This window comes from Lonchura striata, chromosome 3, assembly GCF_046129695.1.
Source record: "Lonchura striata isolate bLonStr1 chromosome 3, bLonStr1.mat, whole genome shotgun sequence".
Lineage (NCBI taxonomy): Eukaryota > Metazoa > Chordata > Aves > Passeriformes > Estrildidae > Lonchura > Lonchura striata.
The window spans coordinates 24,044,155-24,062,810 of record NC_134605.1 but is presented as its reverse complement, the minus strand read 5'-3'; the positions used below and the strand labels follow the sequence as shown (position 1 = coordinate 24,062,810).

The following is an 18,656-nucleotide window of genomic DNA, read 5'->3' as shown; positions in this document are numbered from 1 at the left end:
AGTGATCTGTTTGCAAAGAACATACAAAAGTGCTATATCTCTCACTATTTTTCTCCCCATTTCACAGAATGATTCAATCCCTCAAGACGACTTCACGCCAGAAGTGTACAGAGTGTTCTTAAACAACCTCTGCCCTCGGCCTGAGATCGACCACATCTTTTCTGAATTGTAAGGAAAGACTCTCATTGCTTTATTTATTTATTTTTCCCATTCACTGATTTTATGGGCATGGCAAAGTAGGTTATTTATACTGTAGCAGCATGCAGTGCTGGCCAATAACAGATTTAAATGTCAAGCAGGGCTGTTATTTAATCTTGGATCAAGGGTTCCTTCTCTCCCAGGCTTTTACCTCTACTTCTGATGGCTTGAGTTTTAAAGGAATTTGTTCCTAGAGGAGCAGAACTACCAGGTCTTGTTTTTCTGTATTGATCAGGACAGTTTAGGTTTCCAGGAGAGTAAAGAAAGAAGAGTAATAAGCAATAACAGCACAAAATAGGCCTGAGAATATGTATAATCACCCCCAAAAGCTTAATTAAGACTGGCAAAAAAATTCAGTAACTTTTATGATTTGTGTATGATGAATTCACACTGTGAAATTAAATTAGCAGCTGGCTACAACTGATTTCATACATTCAGTTATGAGCTCTGTAACTCCTGGTGCTTCTACCCCTTGCAGCAATCTGTGTACTTCCACTTTCAGCAGAGTCTGATCAATGGAGTCAGAACAGTAAGCAACGTGAGAGGAAAGTAATTTCCAAAATACACCCCAAAGCAAATGGTGAATGCATTTTAGCAACATGACTGTGCTCACATCCCCCTTTTGAGGTTGTTGTCCCTAAGGTCGGGGTTTTAGAAGAGCACAGCCCTGTCCCAGTTTGCTCCTCCTGCACCCAGGAGAGGCTTCCCATTGCTCCCTGGCAGGGTAGAACTGGGCCAGGCCTGAGTGCTCCAGACAGCCCTCAGCTCATCTCCTGCCCCAGAGGCTTCCTGGATTTCTATGTGGGCACAACTTGTACCAAACTCTGCTCTTTTCATGGACTCTCTAAATAGACATCTTTTTGCTTGCATTACAGAGCACCTCAAAGCTTTTAGAAGGTTTATAAAAAAAGAAGCGACACAAATTACCAGAATAATGAAATCAGGGCTGCTGTTATTCAGCAGTAAACCCAAATAGTTGGGCCAGGAATGCCAGCAGAGTGTTTGTGGCAAGCTCGTGACTGAATCCTACGGCTCTTTTCTCTTTTACTTTTTAAAAATAGCTTAATTCCAAGAATTCAGAGGAATTAAAGGCTTTTAGCATTGCTCCAAGTCATCCCACTGATGCTTATAATGATGAACATTGTCAAAGATCTTCCTCCTAGATGTCTGATGAAGAACTTTCGGCAAAATAAATTAGTCCAGAGACATAGTGGAGCAATGTTTTTGTTGTATGATAGTTTTGTATGAATCTTGTTTCAATCTCCTTGGGAAGTTTCAGACACGGAACAAGATTTCAAGGAAATGTATTGAAATTACTTCTCTGTTGCTTCAATTTCTCTCTAGTGGGGCCAAGAGCAAACCCTACCTTACTGTTGATCAGATGATGGACTTCATAAATTTGAAGCAACGGGATCCACGATTAAATGAGATCCTTTATCCACCACTCAAACAAGAACAAGTTCAAGTGCTGATTGAGAAGTACGAACCTAACAGCAACCTAGCAAAGAAAGGTCAGTGGATTTCACACTCCTGCTGTACTCAGAAACAGTTACTCAATTGTCCTACATGCTAAAGCAAAATTTGGTTCAAAATCCAGCTGCTTTCCCAGCTGTCTGCTTTTGGAATCATACAGGCCAGTGAGACATCCTGTGGTACATTTTAAAATGTGTTTGATTGGTATCAGGTGAGGAAGGATAGGGCTGGTTTCCCTGCTTGCTTTGCAGTGTGTGTGATTGACAGAAGAGTTGCTCTAGTATGTGACCCTCAGCAGAAACCTGACTATCACAATGGCTATTTACTAGCATCTAAAATGTAAAGTTGAAAGAAAAAAATCAGGGACAATGGAACTAAAAGAGTGATAATTCTATCATTTAACAGTACTATTAAGTCTAGGCCTTTGCTTTTGGATAAAATGGTGTACAGTGGAAGATATGAGATCAACTCAATGTATTTCATGCTATAATCACAGAAAACTCCCTTTTGAACATCTCAAGTGTTGTCACTTAGCTGGGCACTTAGCCAAAAACAGCAAAAGAAATCCTGCACAAATCTCTGCAGATTTTTGCTACCACCGCAAGTCTTAAAATAGCATTCAGTTTGTGTCTGCATCCTGTTCTATTCCAATTCACATATCCTAATGATTAGCTGAGCTTTTGATGTGTTTACACCTTAGATGTTTTAGAGGCATGGAAGTATCCTGAAAAACAGATCTAATATGAAAGAAAGATTATTTGGTCCAGAGATTGTGGATCAAAAAATTAGAAAAAGACCCATGAGTCTAGAGGTTAACTGAAGACACTGCCACCTCTCCCTGGAAGCCTTCTCACCTTGACATCTTCCTGAAGGAAATCGATGTCACCATCAATGTTGTCTCTCAAACCCTTCTGATTTTTTCTCTTAAGGCTCCTTATTTTTCTAATCAAATTGAGTGTTTCCAGAGGTTTTGCTTGGGGGGTTAAATCTGCTTCTTGGCCATATTTATGCAAACTGTCTTGACGTCAGTAGGAACAGTACCTTGAGTAAATGGAAGCACGTTGTGACTTCCTTTCTCATCTGTGCAAATATTAGAACTGTGCTCTGTGCTTACCTTATTTCCCACCAGTGGCAGGAAAGTCTGTTACCTAAAAGATCATCCTTGTTACCCAAATATTAGCACTTCATATAAACCAAATAAAGGATTTATTAGAAGGAGGTGTGCTGGTGTGCCAGCAGAATGCCAGAGTCAAAAAGGAATCACCCTCTGATTAGAAATAAGGAGAAAACATGAAACAGCTGAGGACGAAGGGTGCTGTGGTGGTGTTTGCCACCACCCTCCAATGGGATTTAGGGGACACCTCCAGCTTCACCCTGTTTACTTTGGTGCACACATTTGCTGTTCCCTAGCTGCCTCTCATTCTGGGTGTTATTTATGTTACTCTTAAAGAATCAGTTCTCTCTGAAAATGCTGACTTGAACAAGGGAAAGGCAGATCACAGAGAGTTAATTCTTTTAGTGGGATTGTTGTGGGTTTTGTTTTTTTCCCTTTTCAAGCTTGTGCACTGGGGTCCAGCTGGCACAACCTGAGAACCACCTCTGTGCTGAAGAACCACCTCCCTGTCTGGCAGCTGAGCTGCAGGAACTGGCAGCAACTCCAGTGTGAATCCCAAGCTTACTGCCTTAAAATGACAGGAATTGGCTAATCAGGAATGACATGGGGACACAATATTTTCTGTACATCTGCTCTGAGTTGGGAATGCAATTCACTGTATATTAAATGAAGTGTAGGTGTGCATTCATTTCTACACTCATGGAATAATTGTCAAAAAATGCTTTGTGTCTATAAAATGTCACCAAAATGTAACACATTTAGAGCAGTGGTTTAACCTTTTAATATGGTGATCTGTAAAAGGGATGATCACCCAGGCTTCCTGCTGCCAGGGTTGTTGAAGTAAAATTTCCAGACAGTTTTTGGCCAGAAACATGAACACAGGTACCCAGGCAACTTCCAAAAGTGTGATGCATGTGCTTGTTAGCAAGTCAAATTTCATGCATTGAAAAGTTCTTTTCAATAAAATCAGGGATTTTTTTTTTCCTTAAAAATGTAAATCCAAATTTATCAAGTGGAAGCTATGTGCAGCATCTGACTCCTTCCTCCCTTGTTTGGATAGTGCTAGACCTTCACTTGTCTGATGATTATTCTTCCCAATTTCCTGTCCAAGCTCATTGTCTGTGCACATCCACTGTACCACAATATTCTCTACTAATGATTCTCTCATAGCTAATTAAATTAATTTCTGGTGAGTTGTGCTGTCTCTCACCTTTCATAGCACTATTCAACTGCTTTTAGAATTTCATCATTCCCCTGGTCACCATTGTAGCCCTTTTGCTGCACCTGTTGCTGCTCACCTACACTATTTTGAACACAGTAAGCAAGAGCTGTCCATAAAGTTTTAAATTTTTGCAGCTCTTCAGGTACCTGGTAAAATCTAATGCTGGTGTTGTTTCTGGTGAAGTTCCTGAGGTTACAGAGTTCTGAGTAAAACTCCTGCCCCTGCTTGTCACTGATGTATTTAAGGTGCATTTATTGCTGGGATACGGTGGAGCTTTTGCAAATTCAGCAGATATGTGGGCTTGACATCTGCATAGGTTAAGTGTCTGGACTAGTGTTTTATTGTGGCTCAGGTAAACTGTTGTGATTAATGCTTTGTGTCATGCAGTGAAGGAGATTAATTCACTGCAGAATGTGTTCCCTTATCAGGTGGAAGCAGGAGGAGGAAGTCCCTGGTAGTGCTGAGCAGTCTCTCCCTGTCAGCAGAAGTGTGCTGGGGGCTGTGAGGCTGGAGAAGAATTTACCATATATATGTGTGTTTCCCATTCTACAGAAACATGTGGTTCTTCCTTTACTTAATGATGCAATTCATTTCTGAAAGTTTCTGAGTTCAAAAGAAGCTTTGAGAGCTGAAATCCCAATGTCTCAGTCGAAACCTTGCATTCTGAAACCAAGAAAGTGCTCTGCAAACCACAGAGCCACAGCCCCAGCTCTGGGGGCATCCTGTGACTCCAGGTGTGCAAGAAGAGCTGTACCCACTTACCAGACTGGAAACGAAAGCAGGGAACCAAAGCACAAATCCAAGGTCTGCTAGGGAAAGGAGGTGTGAAAAAACTAAAGCCATAAAATACGTGTTTCCACCATCGTCCTTGGAGAGAGCAAGGCAAGGGTTAGGTTACTATCAGCCTCTATTTTTAGAGTGGTTTTTGTGGTGGAAGATTAAAAAAACAGTGTGTAAGTGCTTTAAGTAATGGCATAAATATGTTTTTTTTTTTTCCCTCTAAAGGATGCATTTATTTAAATATTATCTCTGCTTCTTTAATTTTAGAGGGCCAAACCTTTAGATCTGTACAGAGAAAAAGAGCTTTGCTCTTATATTTCACAGTGTTTCTTTCTCCAGATTTTCTCTCTATCTATTTGCTATGTGTCAGCTTTGGTTTGACATGGATTTAGAAGGATTGTAGAGGAGCTGGTTGCATGACTGTCTCCATGAATTCCAGTATTAATTCTGTTTTGCAGTGCACATTTATTGGTAGTTGTTGCACTGAGTTTTTCTTAGGTAATAAAATAAATTAAGCAATTATCATTAAATTAAGTTATATTTAATTTCATACAGCATCTATTGTATGTATTTTTCCCATGGCAGCCTTAACACCAGGCAGTATTAGCTCCAGCATAAGTGTGTATTTCCTCCTTTAAACTTTTATGCAATTTAAGCATTTTCACCCCACTGCATGAAATTCACCTTTTAGTAACTGTTTAAGAATAATTACACTCTGGATTCTTCTGGTGGCAGAAGGGGGTCATTTCCTAGGTAACACATTTTAATGGCAGAAACAAGCACCATGCAGCCATGGCTCTACTTTTAAGACATACTTCCTAATATTTAAAGCATAAATTCTGACGTATAAATCATTCAGGTAAATGTTTGGGCCTTCTAGTATTAAACATTTGTAGGAAGTGTTACAAAACAGTTGGAATTCTTCGGCCTCCTAATGGAACCCTGGAAAATAAGAATGCTTACCCAAAAGCCCATTAACTTTGGGATTGCCAGTGTTTTCCAGCATTGCAGTTGAACAAGAGAAGAGCTCTCTGCACTGTTTCTGTCTCAAATATTGACAGAACAATAGATCCCAGTTATGATTTATTCCTCTTTGAAATGTTTAAGCCACACAAAAGTTGTAGTCTAGCCCAGGCTCTCAGCAGCAAGTGGTAAGCTAGGCAGCTTACCAGAAAACCCTTTTGTTAAAAAATTGGTTTAAAATATGTATATATCTATGCAACGAATGTTAGTATGGATAACGTGTCAGCATAAATAAGTTAATGGAAACTATTTGTCAAAATGAGTTTTCAAAATATATTTCTGTAATACACTGGAGGTTGCTTTTTCTACTTAAGCTGTAAAATTAATTTCAGACCTTGCAGTTGCTTGGAACATTGCATCTCAAGTGAAAAATTAAATGTAAAAATCTTTTAGAATGGAAAGTCCTCCATAAAAGGATTTTTTGCATCTGCTTTACAGGCAAATTGTGTCATCTTTGAACTGTACCCACTGAAACAGTGATGTGGACTAGTGATAGTGGATTTTGCAACACTGAACACTCTGTTGTTGGCAGTAGAGATAAAGAAAATACCAAAAATATATTTAGGGTTCCAGGGAGGGCAGGTTTCGTGATCTTCAGTGTATAATGCAGATACTTTGAAAGAAGCATGAGCTTTGCAGAAATACATTTTGGACCTAGTATATGGTACCAGGAATAGTTCACTGGTTTCAGTGAAACAGCGCGGAGTGTAAAATGGCCCACACTTACTGTGGAATTTGTCTTCAGAGCTGCAGAGCATAAACTCCTGGTGCCAATGCAGGTTTTGCAGTCAGCCCAGCCCTGTGCTATCCAACATGGAAGTGACCACACCGGTGACTCCTGTTCCACCACCTGGAACCCACCTGATGGGCCCTGGGATCAAAACCTACAGGCAGCCTTCACCCTGTGTCTTAGCACTGGGAATGGCTGAAAGAACATGGGGTGACAGGACCACAAAGCAAACATGGGTTTAGAGCTTTTAGAACCTCATTCCCTCCAGCTGGAGCTTTTGCTCAGAGATGAGAGATTCCTATGTCAACACTGTGTTTCAGGGCTTGTGGAGAGATATTTCCCTGCAGTCGCCTGCCTGTATTGTGTTTGACCCTGCCTCAGACTGTCAGAGCCCATAAATAGAAAACAGTCCAACAGTAAAACTGTTTATTTTGTGCTTGTTGCTGCCTCTTTTATGGAACACAAGGAAGTATTCCATTTTAGCAGCAAAATTTATTATTTGAAGATTAATATTAGATAGAATTTGTTTCTGAAAATATAAAGGAGCCTGGACTCAAGTGCTGAAGGAAACAAATGTAGATAAAGTTTGGACAAATATGGCATGGTTTGACTCTTCATTATGACTTGTACAAATGCAGAGCTTTCAGCTGGAAAGGGCCCCTGAGGACACAGGGAGTGAAGGCTGCTGGGATCTGCTGGGTGACATCTAGAGCCACAAATGGGCTCGCTGCCATCCCCCTTCATGTGTCATTTTTGGGGTTTGCCTCATCCTTGGGTCGGCTCGACTCAACAGTCAGTCAATCTGTGCCTTGAGGAGCCAGGCTGATCCTTGAGTATTTTGGGATGTATGGGATCTGTCAGACCAGGGCTCTCAGAGCAATGGAGTCTGGGCCCTGCTTGAACACAGCATCCATATGAGGAAGTTTCCCTTCTGGTGTCAGATGCAGTCATCCAACAATATCCTTAAGCTGGAATACGCCTGTAAATGCAGCGGGGTTGAATGCTGGGAAGGCAGAAAGAAGTGGTGTAAACTAAAGGACAATGTTGGCACAAGAACACACAGGCATCAGGTGGCCTTGAACAAATTTAGGCTGGAAATTAGGAAAACTTTCCTAACAATATGGTCCTGGCACAGAGTACCAGATAGTACAGAGAGCAAAAAAAGTGATTGTTATTAGGAGACAGCTCAAGTTGTTTATGGAAGGGATTGTCCACTGCAGTGCCTGCAGCTGCAGAACCAAGTTTAAAGAACAGATAAGGAAGGCCCTTTAAAGGGACTAAAATCCCTTATTTTCAGTTTATTTGCACAGTCTTTGCAGTGCCACCCCTTTTTCTTTCCCCCTTCTCTTTAATATTAATCTATTTTCAGCTGCAGGAGATTCTGGAAGTAAAAATGTCACCTGTGATTTTTCTCTTTTAGATTTTTTTCAGCACTTACAGCACACTGATGCTCTTATCCCTTCCTGTGATACTACAGGGCAGTCTTTTTGGCAAGTGCATTAATAGCTTATGTAGAGAAGTATCACTTAACAGAACAAAATACATATTTTTAGATGTCTTTTAGATGTCCAATCTAGCAACTGGAAGTGAGCCAGCATTTAACATTATTCCATCTCCCAGGATTACTCTGAGGTATTGTACAGAGCAAGACAGTGACAAATTCCAGTGATGTCCCTCTTTCAAGTCTGTCAGAAATAACTGTAGTATTGCTGGGATGAATGGTGTTTTTATCTGCCTGATTTAAATCCTTTCCACTCAGCTGGCTTAGAAATTTGCCATGTTGCAAAGTGCTTATTCCACTGCTAGCTAGGGACTGGTGTAAAAGTGGTTTTGTAGTGGTTATGTGGATTTAACTGGATCTAAACTAACTGTTTTCTGATAGCCTGTAAGGGATATCCTGTCAGAAGGAATTTCTACTACATCTCTGCTGAGAAGTCAAGAGCAGAGGATGGGTTTTGTGGCTGTAAAACTCTGCTTCAGTCTTGAGACATAGGAGAGATTGCTTGGGGTTTTCCCCCACTCCTTAACAATTACTGGTTATTTAAGTTTGTATACATCTGCCTGCTGAAGTTTTAGAAACTGCTCCAAGACTTGTTTTCCTTACCACGAAATCTCTGCTTACCAGAATCTCTGAACTGTGACCACGCATTGTAACAGCAGAGGGCTTTAAATCTGCTGCAGGCATTGAAACGATCAATATCCATCAAAATAAATGTGTTTCCAAGGTATAAATTCTAAGGAAGAAAAAATGTTGAGTGCTTAGAATCTTCCCTGCTTCAGTGTATGTTTTGCTGTTTTCTAGCATTACTGGAGAAAAAAATACCTCCTTTTCATAGGCTGTGTAGCCCCTGTGGATTAGAGCCCTTCCTTCCCGAGAGCCTGAAAAGGGCTGAAAAAAACCTATGACTTCTAATAAAATAAGTAAATAAATGCCACACTCAACATTGCAGTTGGCTTTAAAATCTTGTTCATTCCAGATGGTTCATGCCTACAGGCACCAGTGAGATTTGGAAACTTGTTTTTTTCCTCATTCTTCCTTTCCCTTGGAGATGTCAGCGTCCTTGGAATGCTCCTGAAGTTTTAATTCTGATTTAAGTAGATTTGCTGTTTGGCATGGCTTGTGTGGAAGCTTGTAGGAAATATTTCTTCCCTGGAGTGAATTAAGTGTCTTGGGCTGTGGTGCCTCATCTTGATAGTTCAGAAAAGTGGTTTTCTATCTGCAAACATTTTCTTGCCACTCCCCAAAAAAGATAAATAATTGTATCCACTCTTGGTTTTCTCTGTGCACTTGTACAGATGTTAAAGTGGATATGATAGCTTCATTAGAATGACAAGCATTCCTGATTAGACACGCTGAACTCTGCTTTACTTGACGAGCCTTCCTCTGCACAAAGCTCTGGATCGCAGTGTCCTTGGGCATGCGATATTTCTGCATTGATTATTGGATACTGAGCAAGCTCTTTTATGTTGGCTACTTAGACACAACGTGTGCCTTGCTGTGTTTTCCCTCACTAACTTGCCATTCAGTAAGCATTTATCCTGATCTTGTATCAGGATAAATCATATATATAGGATAATTCATCCTGATCTTGTATCATTCTCTCTGTTCACATCTCCCTGTATCTTATTGGGCTATACCCATTCAAGGCTGCTCTGTTCCTTCCTTATGGAGGGAGTTTTCCATTTCTGTTTCAAGAACATTTTCCCCAAGACAGCTTGTTTTGGTTTGTGGCCAGGTAACTCTAATTACAGAAGGTATTTCAGCGACTATAACTGAGGGCAGGATTGGATCTATTATGTTTTCCTCCAAGTTTAGAGAAAGGAAATGAGATTTGAACACAACAGGATATTGTTCTGCTTTGATTTTAAAGGATTTAAGCAATGAGACAACCAATAAATTCACTGCAAGACTGTTTCCTAGCACGCTTTGTTGAAGCACTGCCAAGCTTTTTCAGACACTCACCCCAAGTTTTATAGTGCTTACTCTGGTGTCATTACCTGTTTAATTCCTTTTTATTAATCACCTTTTTTGATATAGCTTCTTACACAGATCGGTTGATGGTTTCTGTGTCTCATCTTCTTCTCAGGGTGATAGGTTCCTAGGCATTTTCTTCCCTATTCACCTCTGTATTTTGGATTTTTCTTTGCTCTAGTGATTAGCTGTGTAGCTTGAATTGTTATTTGTGTGTTCTCATTTGATTTGTGTCCCATTTACGTGGTTTGTTACAGCTTTGCCCTCTTGTTTTGCTAACAGCCACCAGAGAAGTGTCTGTTTTTTAAACCCTGTATTGTAGATTCTACTTTTTCACATTATTAAGGACTTTATGAAACCAGACCTACCGCTGATCAGTGTTCAGCCTCTGGACATTTTGTGTGGTTCAGCTTTCAAATTTAAAGAAACCCTGATATTTTAAGCTGACCTCAGTTTATTTCTGTCTGAACTTTTTTGCTGATTAGTTTTTCCAATTATGAAAAATCTGAGTTTAAAACTTCATTAAATGCTTCACTAATAACCAGATGCAGTAATTCAGATATACTGCTGTTCCTCTACTTATTAATTTGATAAGGTTGTCTGACTAGTGTGAATTTTTGCCCTTACTGATCATTGAGAGAACTGCTAAAATGGAGGAGCTACTGATGATTTCTGCCCATGGTGTGTAAATGGTGGTTGGTACTCAGATTTTGATGTATCTGCAGATCCTGACCTGAGGCCTGAGAGTCTTTGCCATCCTCACTGTGTTTTCTAAAACAAAGCAGCACTAAGATAACTGGGGTGAAGTCTAGTAACCCACTTGTGGGGTTGGGTCTTTTCAGTCTGGGCTGAGCTCATACTGTGTTTTCTCCTTGTGATGACTTTGCCACTAAGAGTGGCAAGGAGTGGACAGTGCAACGGGACAATCCTGTCCTGGCCTGGTTTGAAAAACTAAATACAGCAGAAACTCCAGTTACCCTATAGCAATGTAGTAGTAGAACCTGTGTCTGGAAAGCCAAGCAAGTTTCAGCATCACTTGGATGCAAATGGTGCAAGTGCCACCAGAGCAGCTCTGGCATGTTGTGTCCCACACAGTGTGAATTTTATGTAAATTCATCTTGTGAGCGTCTCTGCTGGCTCACAAAGCTAGAGAGCAGACAGTAGCTAATGTGTGCCCAGTGTCAAGAGACACACCAGGATTCTATGCATCCTACTCCACACTGTGCATGAGATGTTAATACCTAATGAGCTGTAAATTGCAGTGCTTGTTTGTGAGAGAGAATTCCCAATGGGACACGATTTACAGATCTCTCACTGGATTATCAAGTATCTGCTTTGCTTGTTGGATTCTTATCTGCAAATTGAGAGGATTGCTCAGTTATGTGGGATTACAGCAAATGTGATTATTGTTACAGATTGCATTGTAATAAACCTGATTTCAATGCCAGACAAAATACTACCGCAATTCTGTGCTGCTGACTGGGAGATACAAGATGCCAATTAATTGTCTCACTTCCTTTTTGTTTGTTTTCTTTTTTACTTTAATAACATCTCTTGGCACAATCGTGCTTTCCAGTTACATTATAACTGAGTGGCTAACAGTATGGGTGTAAACAAATGGAAAGCACTATGAAGTTTGCAAATATACAGATATAAATGTTTAAGATCCATGTGACCTAACCTGTTTACTGTGGACAAGCAAATGGACATTTTAATTGTTGTACAGATCATCCACAAATTTTAAGGGACAAGTGAAGGCTGTTGTTAAAGTTGCAAGAATGAAATGCAAAGAAAAGTGTTCACATATGTTGTGTTTTCTGCTGTCTGCTATGCCTCTCTTGTTTTCCATCCCAAGACTTTTCCTGGGGGACTGGAAGACTCCTAGGAGCAGGCTGGGCAGAGCGTAGGAAAATTAAGTAGCTGCACATTCAGCATACCTGCCAAAATAAGGGGATGAAGTTTAGATCAAGCAGTTGTTTGAGAAGTTAGCTGCACTTTTATTAAATCTCCCCCAGACTCCTGCACTGCTGGTGTTTTGGTCTTGACCCTGGACCTCTGCAGAGGGCACTGAACTTCAGGAGAAGCTTCTTTAGGAATCTTGACCCTGCTTTGAACCCTGATGTCTTTTAGCAGGTGTTGAGTGAACAGGGCTCATGTTGAGGATCTGGCAAGCTCCCAGGGACACAGGAGCATTTCCATGTCCAGGGCAACATGCTGGTCATGGTGGCTGCTAAAGGGCTTGGGAAAGCAGGATCTTGTCAAGTACCCTGTGTCTTATTAGGCAGTGGGAGAAGGATTTCTCTGTCAAAAGCAACCTGTGCTTTTTACAGCCCTGGAAACTGCATGGGAACAGTTTTCCATGAGGCTGTCTCCTGTGTCTGCCCTAGCACTGTCACAGGCCCCACAGGAGAAATGTGCCCAGTTCTCTGGATATGGTCAAACAGGACTAAGAAGAGTCTTGTGATAACACAGTAAGTTTTCAAACAGAGGAGCCTCTGAGAAGTATATTCACCAAGTACAGTCCATCCTGTCAACCATTTCAGCTGGCTGGAATTCCTGCTTCATGGCAAATGTGTGATCACCATCTCCCAGGGATGGGGATATTCCAGATCTTAGGAGCTACAGAAGAAAATATTTTGATTGATGAATGTTGACAAGATCTAAAAACCATAGAAAAGAGGATTCACATAATTACCCCTGGAAATTCTGTGAATTTTCGATAGATCATTTGCCAGAAGTGTGTCACCTGCCTGAAGATTGATGCCAGGAAAAAGGATCTGGGATAATAGAAGTAGCTTCTGTTGTATTTAAAGCAGACAAATCGTGACTAGAAAGGAGCCTTGATACTTGATACTTGTGGAGTTACTTTTTTATGTGGTTTTCTCTTAATCAGGAATGTTAATGTATTTAATCAATTGTACTAGATCTTGAAAGGTATGGGATCATGTAGCTGGAGTTAATAAGGAATTCTTGTGAAACGCATAGAAATTGCCACTTAATTTGTGCTTTCATTTTTCTTTTTCCCTCCCTTGTAACTATTTAGGAGCAATTAGGTGGAGCCAGGGATGCAGAAAAAGATCAAGCTGCACAAACACTTCCCGTGTTTCATACAATGAAGCTGATCACAATCAGGAAATTCAATAGAACTTCTCAACATATTCCTCTTCTAGTAGGAAATTACTTCTCCTTCCTATAAAATTGTAATGAAAAATTGCCAGATTCTGTTGACTTCACTTGGTTCCCAGTATGGTGGTTCTTTTTTAATCCCTGCATCAATTCCACCATGCTGAAGGCTGCATGGAGCAGCAGTTTGAGGTGTTCTGTGGAACAATTCACTAAGAAACTGCTTCACATATTTCTGCATGAGTTAACAAATACAGAGAGAGGCATAGAGAGACATTTCCAGACTTTGCAGTGCCTTTCCAAACTCTTGGAAGTTTTTAATTTGGGTACATTTATAGAGTTAGATCAAAGTCTAGATAATCTTTATGCAAGTGTGCAACTACACATTTCTAATTTTGCAGTATTGGGAATGTCTATGACTAAGAAAACAATAGACACTTTTGTATTTCTCCTCCACACTTGTTCTTATATTTTCAGGCCTGTTCCAGTGCACAATAAAAACATTAAAATGGATCTGTTATTTGCTTGGCTGGCACTAAACTTTAGCTGGCCACTTATGCGTGCTTTGGGAATCAAGTCAAAAATATGCAGTGTGAGGTGAAAAGTGTGAAATGTGAGGGGAAAATGCGCAAAGTGTAAGGGGAAAAAGTGCAAAGTGTGAGGGGAAAAGTGCAAAATATGAGGAGGAAAAGTGGAAGATGTGAGGGAAAAAGCAAAGTGAGAGGGGAAAAATGTGAAGAGTGCAAAAGGGCAAAAGTGCAGAAAGAAGTGTAAAGTGAGGAGGAAAGTGCACAATGTGAGGGGAAGAAGTACTAAATGTGAGGGGAAAATGGGCAAAGTGTGAGGGGAAAAGTGTGAAGCGTGAGGAAAAAAGGACAAATTGAGGCAGGAAAAGTGCAGTGTAAGGGGAAAAGTGCAAAATGTCAAGGAAAAATGGAAAGTGTAAGGGGAAATAGGGCAAAGTGTGAAGGGAAAAACTCAAATGGAAAAGTGCAAAATAGGAGGAAAAGTGGAAAGTGTGAGGGAAAAACAGCAAAGTGTGAGGGGGGAAAAGGGTCTAAGAGTGAGGGGCAAAATGCACTGAGGGGAGATGTGCCATGTGTGAAGGGGAAATGTGAAAAGTATGAGAGGAAAATGTGCAGAGTGTGAGGGAAGGAGGACAGAGTGAGAGGGGAAGATGAGGAAGCTCTTGCCCTCTTCAGCAGGAGGTGTCTCAGTGGCACTGAGTGACTTGTGTTGAACATTTCAATTGGCCAGGTACCTTAGGAAAAAGGAGGCATTTTTATGTTTGTGCTCGTTTTAAGTGTTTTAGTAAAGCACTACTGAGTGACCCCATAGGGAGGAAAATTGTAATTAATCAGGTAAATTAGAGAAGAGGCGTTTGAAGGGGAAGAAAAATAAATTTCTTGTGCTGGCAAGAAACAGCACAAGAAGCTTACAGAAGGGTCTCGCTGAGGGCTGTAGCTGCTGACATGGCTTCTGCTGTGGTTACACAGATGTGAGTTCCATCTGAAGAAGACATCAGATCAAATTTAACATGGCAGTGGTGAGAGAAAAACACAAGCCAATTAACTCTACAGCACAATAGATATGTCTTGAAGTTTCATCAAAATTTTAGGGCTAAGATAATTTTAATACAAAAAGCCAAAAAAAGAAAAAGAAAAAATGTGAATCTGTCATGTTTCTGTTCTCTTTGCATTATGGGTTTCTTGTCTCTCTAACTTTTTATACCTAAGCATACTATTAAATCTTTCTGTTATAAATCCAAATATGAAAGATGACAACTGTAATCGAAACAACTGAGCACATATTATTTTTTCTTGCCAGTGTCTGTGTAAAGGTGTAATATGTTTAAGGAAACAGAGAAGAAATCTTACCACTTCATTGATACTAATTTTTTTGGATGACTTCCACCAAATATCGTCCTCTCTGTCGTTGGCCTCAGAATATTATTGACATTGGTCACAAACAATCTACTCTTTACTATACAGGACACAAAGCCCCTTTGACATCTGCCATCTCCATTCTGCAGAAAGACTCTCGCTAGTGCAGTATTGGCTGTAATTGAATTTGCAAATTGCTTCACTTTCTGCAATGCTGGCTGTTTAATTGTGATAGGGGAAATGGCGTTCTAGAGCCGTGAGCTCAGACAAGTGCATAACTCAGGGGCTGCCTCATTATATGTGGCAATAATGCTCACTGTGATGTGTGTTAACACCAGCAGCAATGCACAGGAGGACCACCTCCCTCTGAACATCAAGGCCCCTGTTTGTCAGGTGCACTCTCAGGATTAGAACATTAAGATCACTTTGAAAACTACATGTGCACAAACCAACCTATCTGTCTAACAAAATGTGAGTGGCAGCTATCCCATTCGGATCTTAACTGTTTTTCCCTCTATTATTTCACTTGGTATGCATACACAACATATTCTCTAGCTATAACCCAGTAAACTTGGTGCAGAGTGACCTCTTAGGTGGATTTTAGGTCAAGCTAACTCCATGATGGCACCTAGTACTGCTGGCATTCTCTGGTAGATTGAGGCAGTGGAAAGCTTGTTCCTAAACCTTTAGTTTCATGAAAAATCTCAGTGGTGTTTTTTTTTTCCCTGATTGTCACCTTCTTACATTTTTTCTTCTGGAAAGAAAAGTATATGGGACTCCATCTCTGGATGATTACTTACCCTATAACAAAGCAGCTGTGGAGCCTGACAGGATTGCACACAGATTACAGCCTTAAAATAGGGGATGGACTTGATGTTTTTCTTTCCAGCCACTTAAAGTTGTTGTCATAAGAATGAATGACAATTGCATTGCTCTATGTTGTTACTGCATTTCTTCTCTTATGAATAAGTCTGTTTAATGCTACCAGTCCTGGGTTGTTATGAAAATAAGGATATGCACTTAATGCACATGTTTACAGCTGTTTTATCTTTTCCTCTCTGAGCAAGAGCCAAATCAGGTCCAAACACAAATTTTAAGTAAATTCTTTACATTTTTACAAGATGCAGTATTTGCATCATGTGGTTCTTAGCTTTTAAAAGAAAGGAAAAAAAAAAAAGAAAAAGGCAGTTTTGTCTGCTCCTTAGCATTCTAGAAAAATATGTATAAGTTTATATATTTTAGTATTAAAAGGGTTTGGTCCTGAAAGGAAGAGACTAGCAAAGTCAGGAGTAGAACTGAAATCTTTAAATTTTCAATGCTATCAACAGGCAAATGAGATTTTTCTTTAACAGACTGTGCAGAATATTTTGGGTTGGGCACAAGAGGTAAGAATTTCTCATTGTTGGGAGTCACCAAACATGTAGTTCAGAGGTACCGAACACCTGTTTTAGGTGCTGAAATAACTGAAGATATGTGGTTGAGTAAACAGATGAAATTCAGATAAAATAGAAAAAAATACCAGGCAAAGAAAAATGTCTCAAATTTGTTCAATTAAGCAATAATCTTCACTTTTAGACTACTGCATTTCTTTTTAGTCTAAATGTACAAATCGACACCCTAAAGTCACCTTTATGCAGAACGCCTGATAGCCAAATTCATCCTGATGTAGTAAGAATAGCTCCACTGAGATGAATGGGGATATTTGAGCTGAGGAGAGGACTCAGCTTTCTAATTTGACAGCAGCATATGAAATGTTCATTTATGTTGGCACTGCAGTGAGATATCATTTAGAAGACAAATATAAAAATTACAAAATAAAGCTTAGTTCCCACATGAAAGGTAGTTCATACACACATTGAACCAAACTCCAAAGAGGCCAGAGTTACCTGTGTCTGTAGAAGGCTTCTTGGTTTCTCCTGGAAAGTGTGCTTTGTTTTGTCCCCCAAAGACCCCTTAATGGGCTTAAATCTATTTTCACTGCAACTCTGGTCACCCCATGCTCTTGATTTTATGTAGATGCTGATTATGAAGTGATTTGTCTTTGTTACAGGTAAGGGGATGTGTGTTACCAGCGACTTGTATGACTGAAAATGAGGTAGTAATAATAAAAGAATATTGGATAACTAGGTGAAAGCCAGGCTGATGGTTATGTAGTCTTACACACTTTTGTGTAAGTCTATATTGAATTTATCTGCATGTCACAGAATCTGTAGTTTAAATTAATTGGTGCTTTCCCTGGGTATGTGTTTCTCTCAGGACAGATATCCGTGGATGGATTTATGCGGTATCTGAGTGGAGAAGAGAACGGTGTCGTTCCACCTGAGAAACTGGATTTAAATGAAGACATGTCTCAACCACTGTCACACTATTTCATCAACTCCTCACACAACACCTACCTCACAGGTACTGCAATGTTGGACAGATCTAATGTCTTACCTTGCAAAAATTCCAAGTGGATTTTCAGTGGTAACAAAAAATACACTAAACTCATTGGCATTAAACAGATGATGGAGTTCGGTCACCACGGAAGCAAGAGTGGCATTTGACTTTTTTTGCAGCTGCAACACATATGCATCAAATATACCTTTATTAACACGTGAGTGAGCAGCAGTTTTGTTGCTCAGATAAGGCCTGGTCAGAAACCCAGTGAAGTCCCTGGAAAGTTTCCCTCAAACGGGATTTCAGATTAAGGCCCATCTTTAGGGAGGAGAATGAACATTGTACTTTTTATGGCAACAAAGATAGCAAGGCAAGTGTGCAAAGCAGAATATGGGAAACATCTCTGTAGCTCATAAATTTGCCCCTAAACATTAAATCTGGCAGCTTTCTGTGCTCCATGAAATTCGCTTTGATTCAGAGATTAGGGAGGTTCCAACGTGGCACATAACTTTTTGACAGCCCATAAATGTAAGGAGGAGCGATCTGTTCCCTGACAATATCTAATATCTGAGCTGAAACTTTTAGGTGCTGTCATGTTTTTAAAAAGGCTGAGCACCCAGAAGCTCCTGTTAATTAGAGTTACAGTCTGAATTGTATTGTTTGCACAGCAAAGTCAACAATGCTTTAAGACTCAGAAAAAGCTAAGGCTGTTTAGGAATTCAACTTGGCATTCGTTTTCTAATCCAAGGTTCTGTTAACTTGTGAGAAAATAACTGTAAATTTACTATTTTAGTTTGGTTTACGTAGGAACAAATGTTTTGGGCAAGCAGATGTACACAGGGGGTTCTCTCCTGTTTGATTTGATGTTTGCTTTGTCCTGTCGTTTGCTATGTTTAACTTAAAAAAATTATGCTGCACTGAATGCTAAATATGTGGTTCTTACTGCTATTAACAGACTGGCCTTAACTGATCAACTCCTTCAGAATGCCAGTATGCCAAAACATAAACAGCCCCGGACAGTAGTAATGCCCACTTCAAACAGACCTCATGGGAGTTATTGTCATCTGCTTTATGTTTGTTACAGCTCTTTCTCCAGCACCTTCGCCAGCTTTCATAGAGTTAATGAGCTGCCATTGTTTCCATTAGACAACATTTTTCAAGGGTTTATATCTCTGCTGTAAAACGTGTTTTGTGCTAGAACTTGTCACATAAGTATTTATTTTGACTGCAATTTTCTTTCTCTGAATTAAAAGAAACAA

The 18,656-nt window shown here is 40.0% G+C and overlaps 1 protein-coding gene across 2 annotated transcripts in view; it reads left to right on the top strand.

Moving 5' to 3' along the window:
• PLCB1 (phospholipase C beta 1) overlaps positions 1-18,656 on the top strand; it is a 342,949-nt gene that overhangs the window by 222,205 nt on the left and 102,088 nt on the right. For both annotated transcript variants that reach the window (XM_021540293.2, XM_021540294.3), the window contains exons 8-10: positions 68-168; positions 1,543-1,709; positions 17,275-17,421. In XM_021540293.2, coding sequence (XP_021395968.1) covers positions 68-168; positions 1,543-1,709; positions 17,275-17,421 — 415 coding nt within the window. The remainder of the gene's footprint in view (positions 1-67; positions 169-1,542; positions 1,710-17,274; positions 17,422-18,656) is intronic.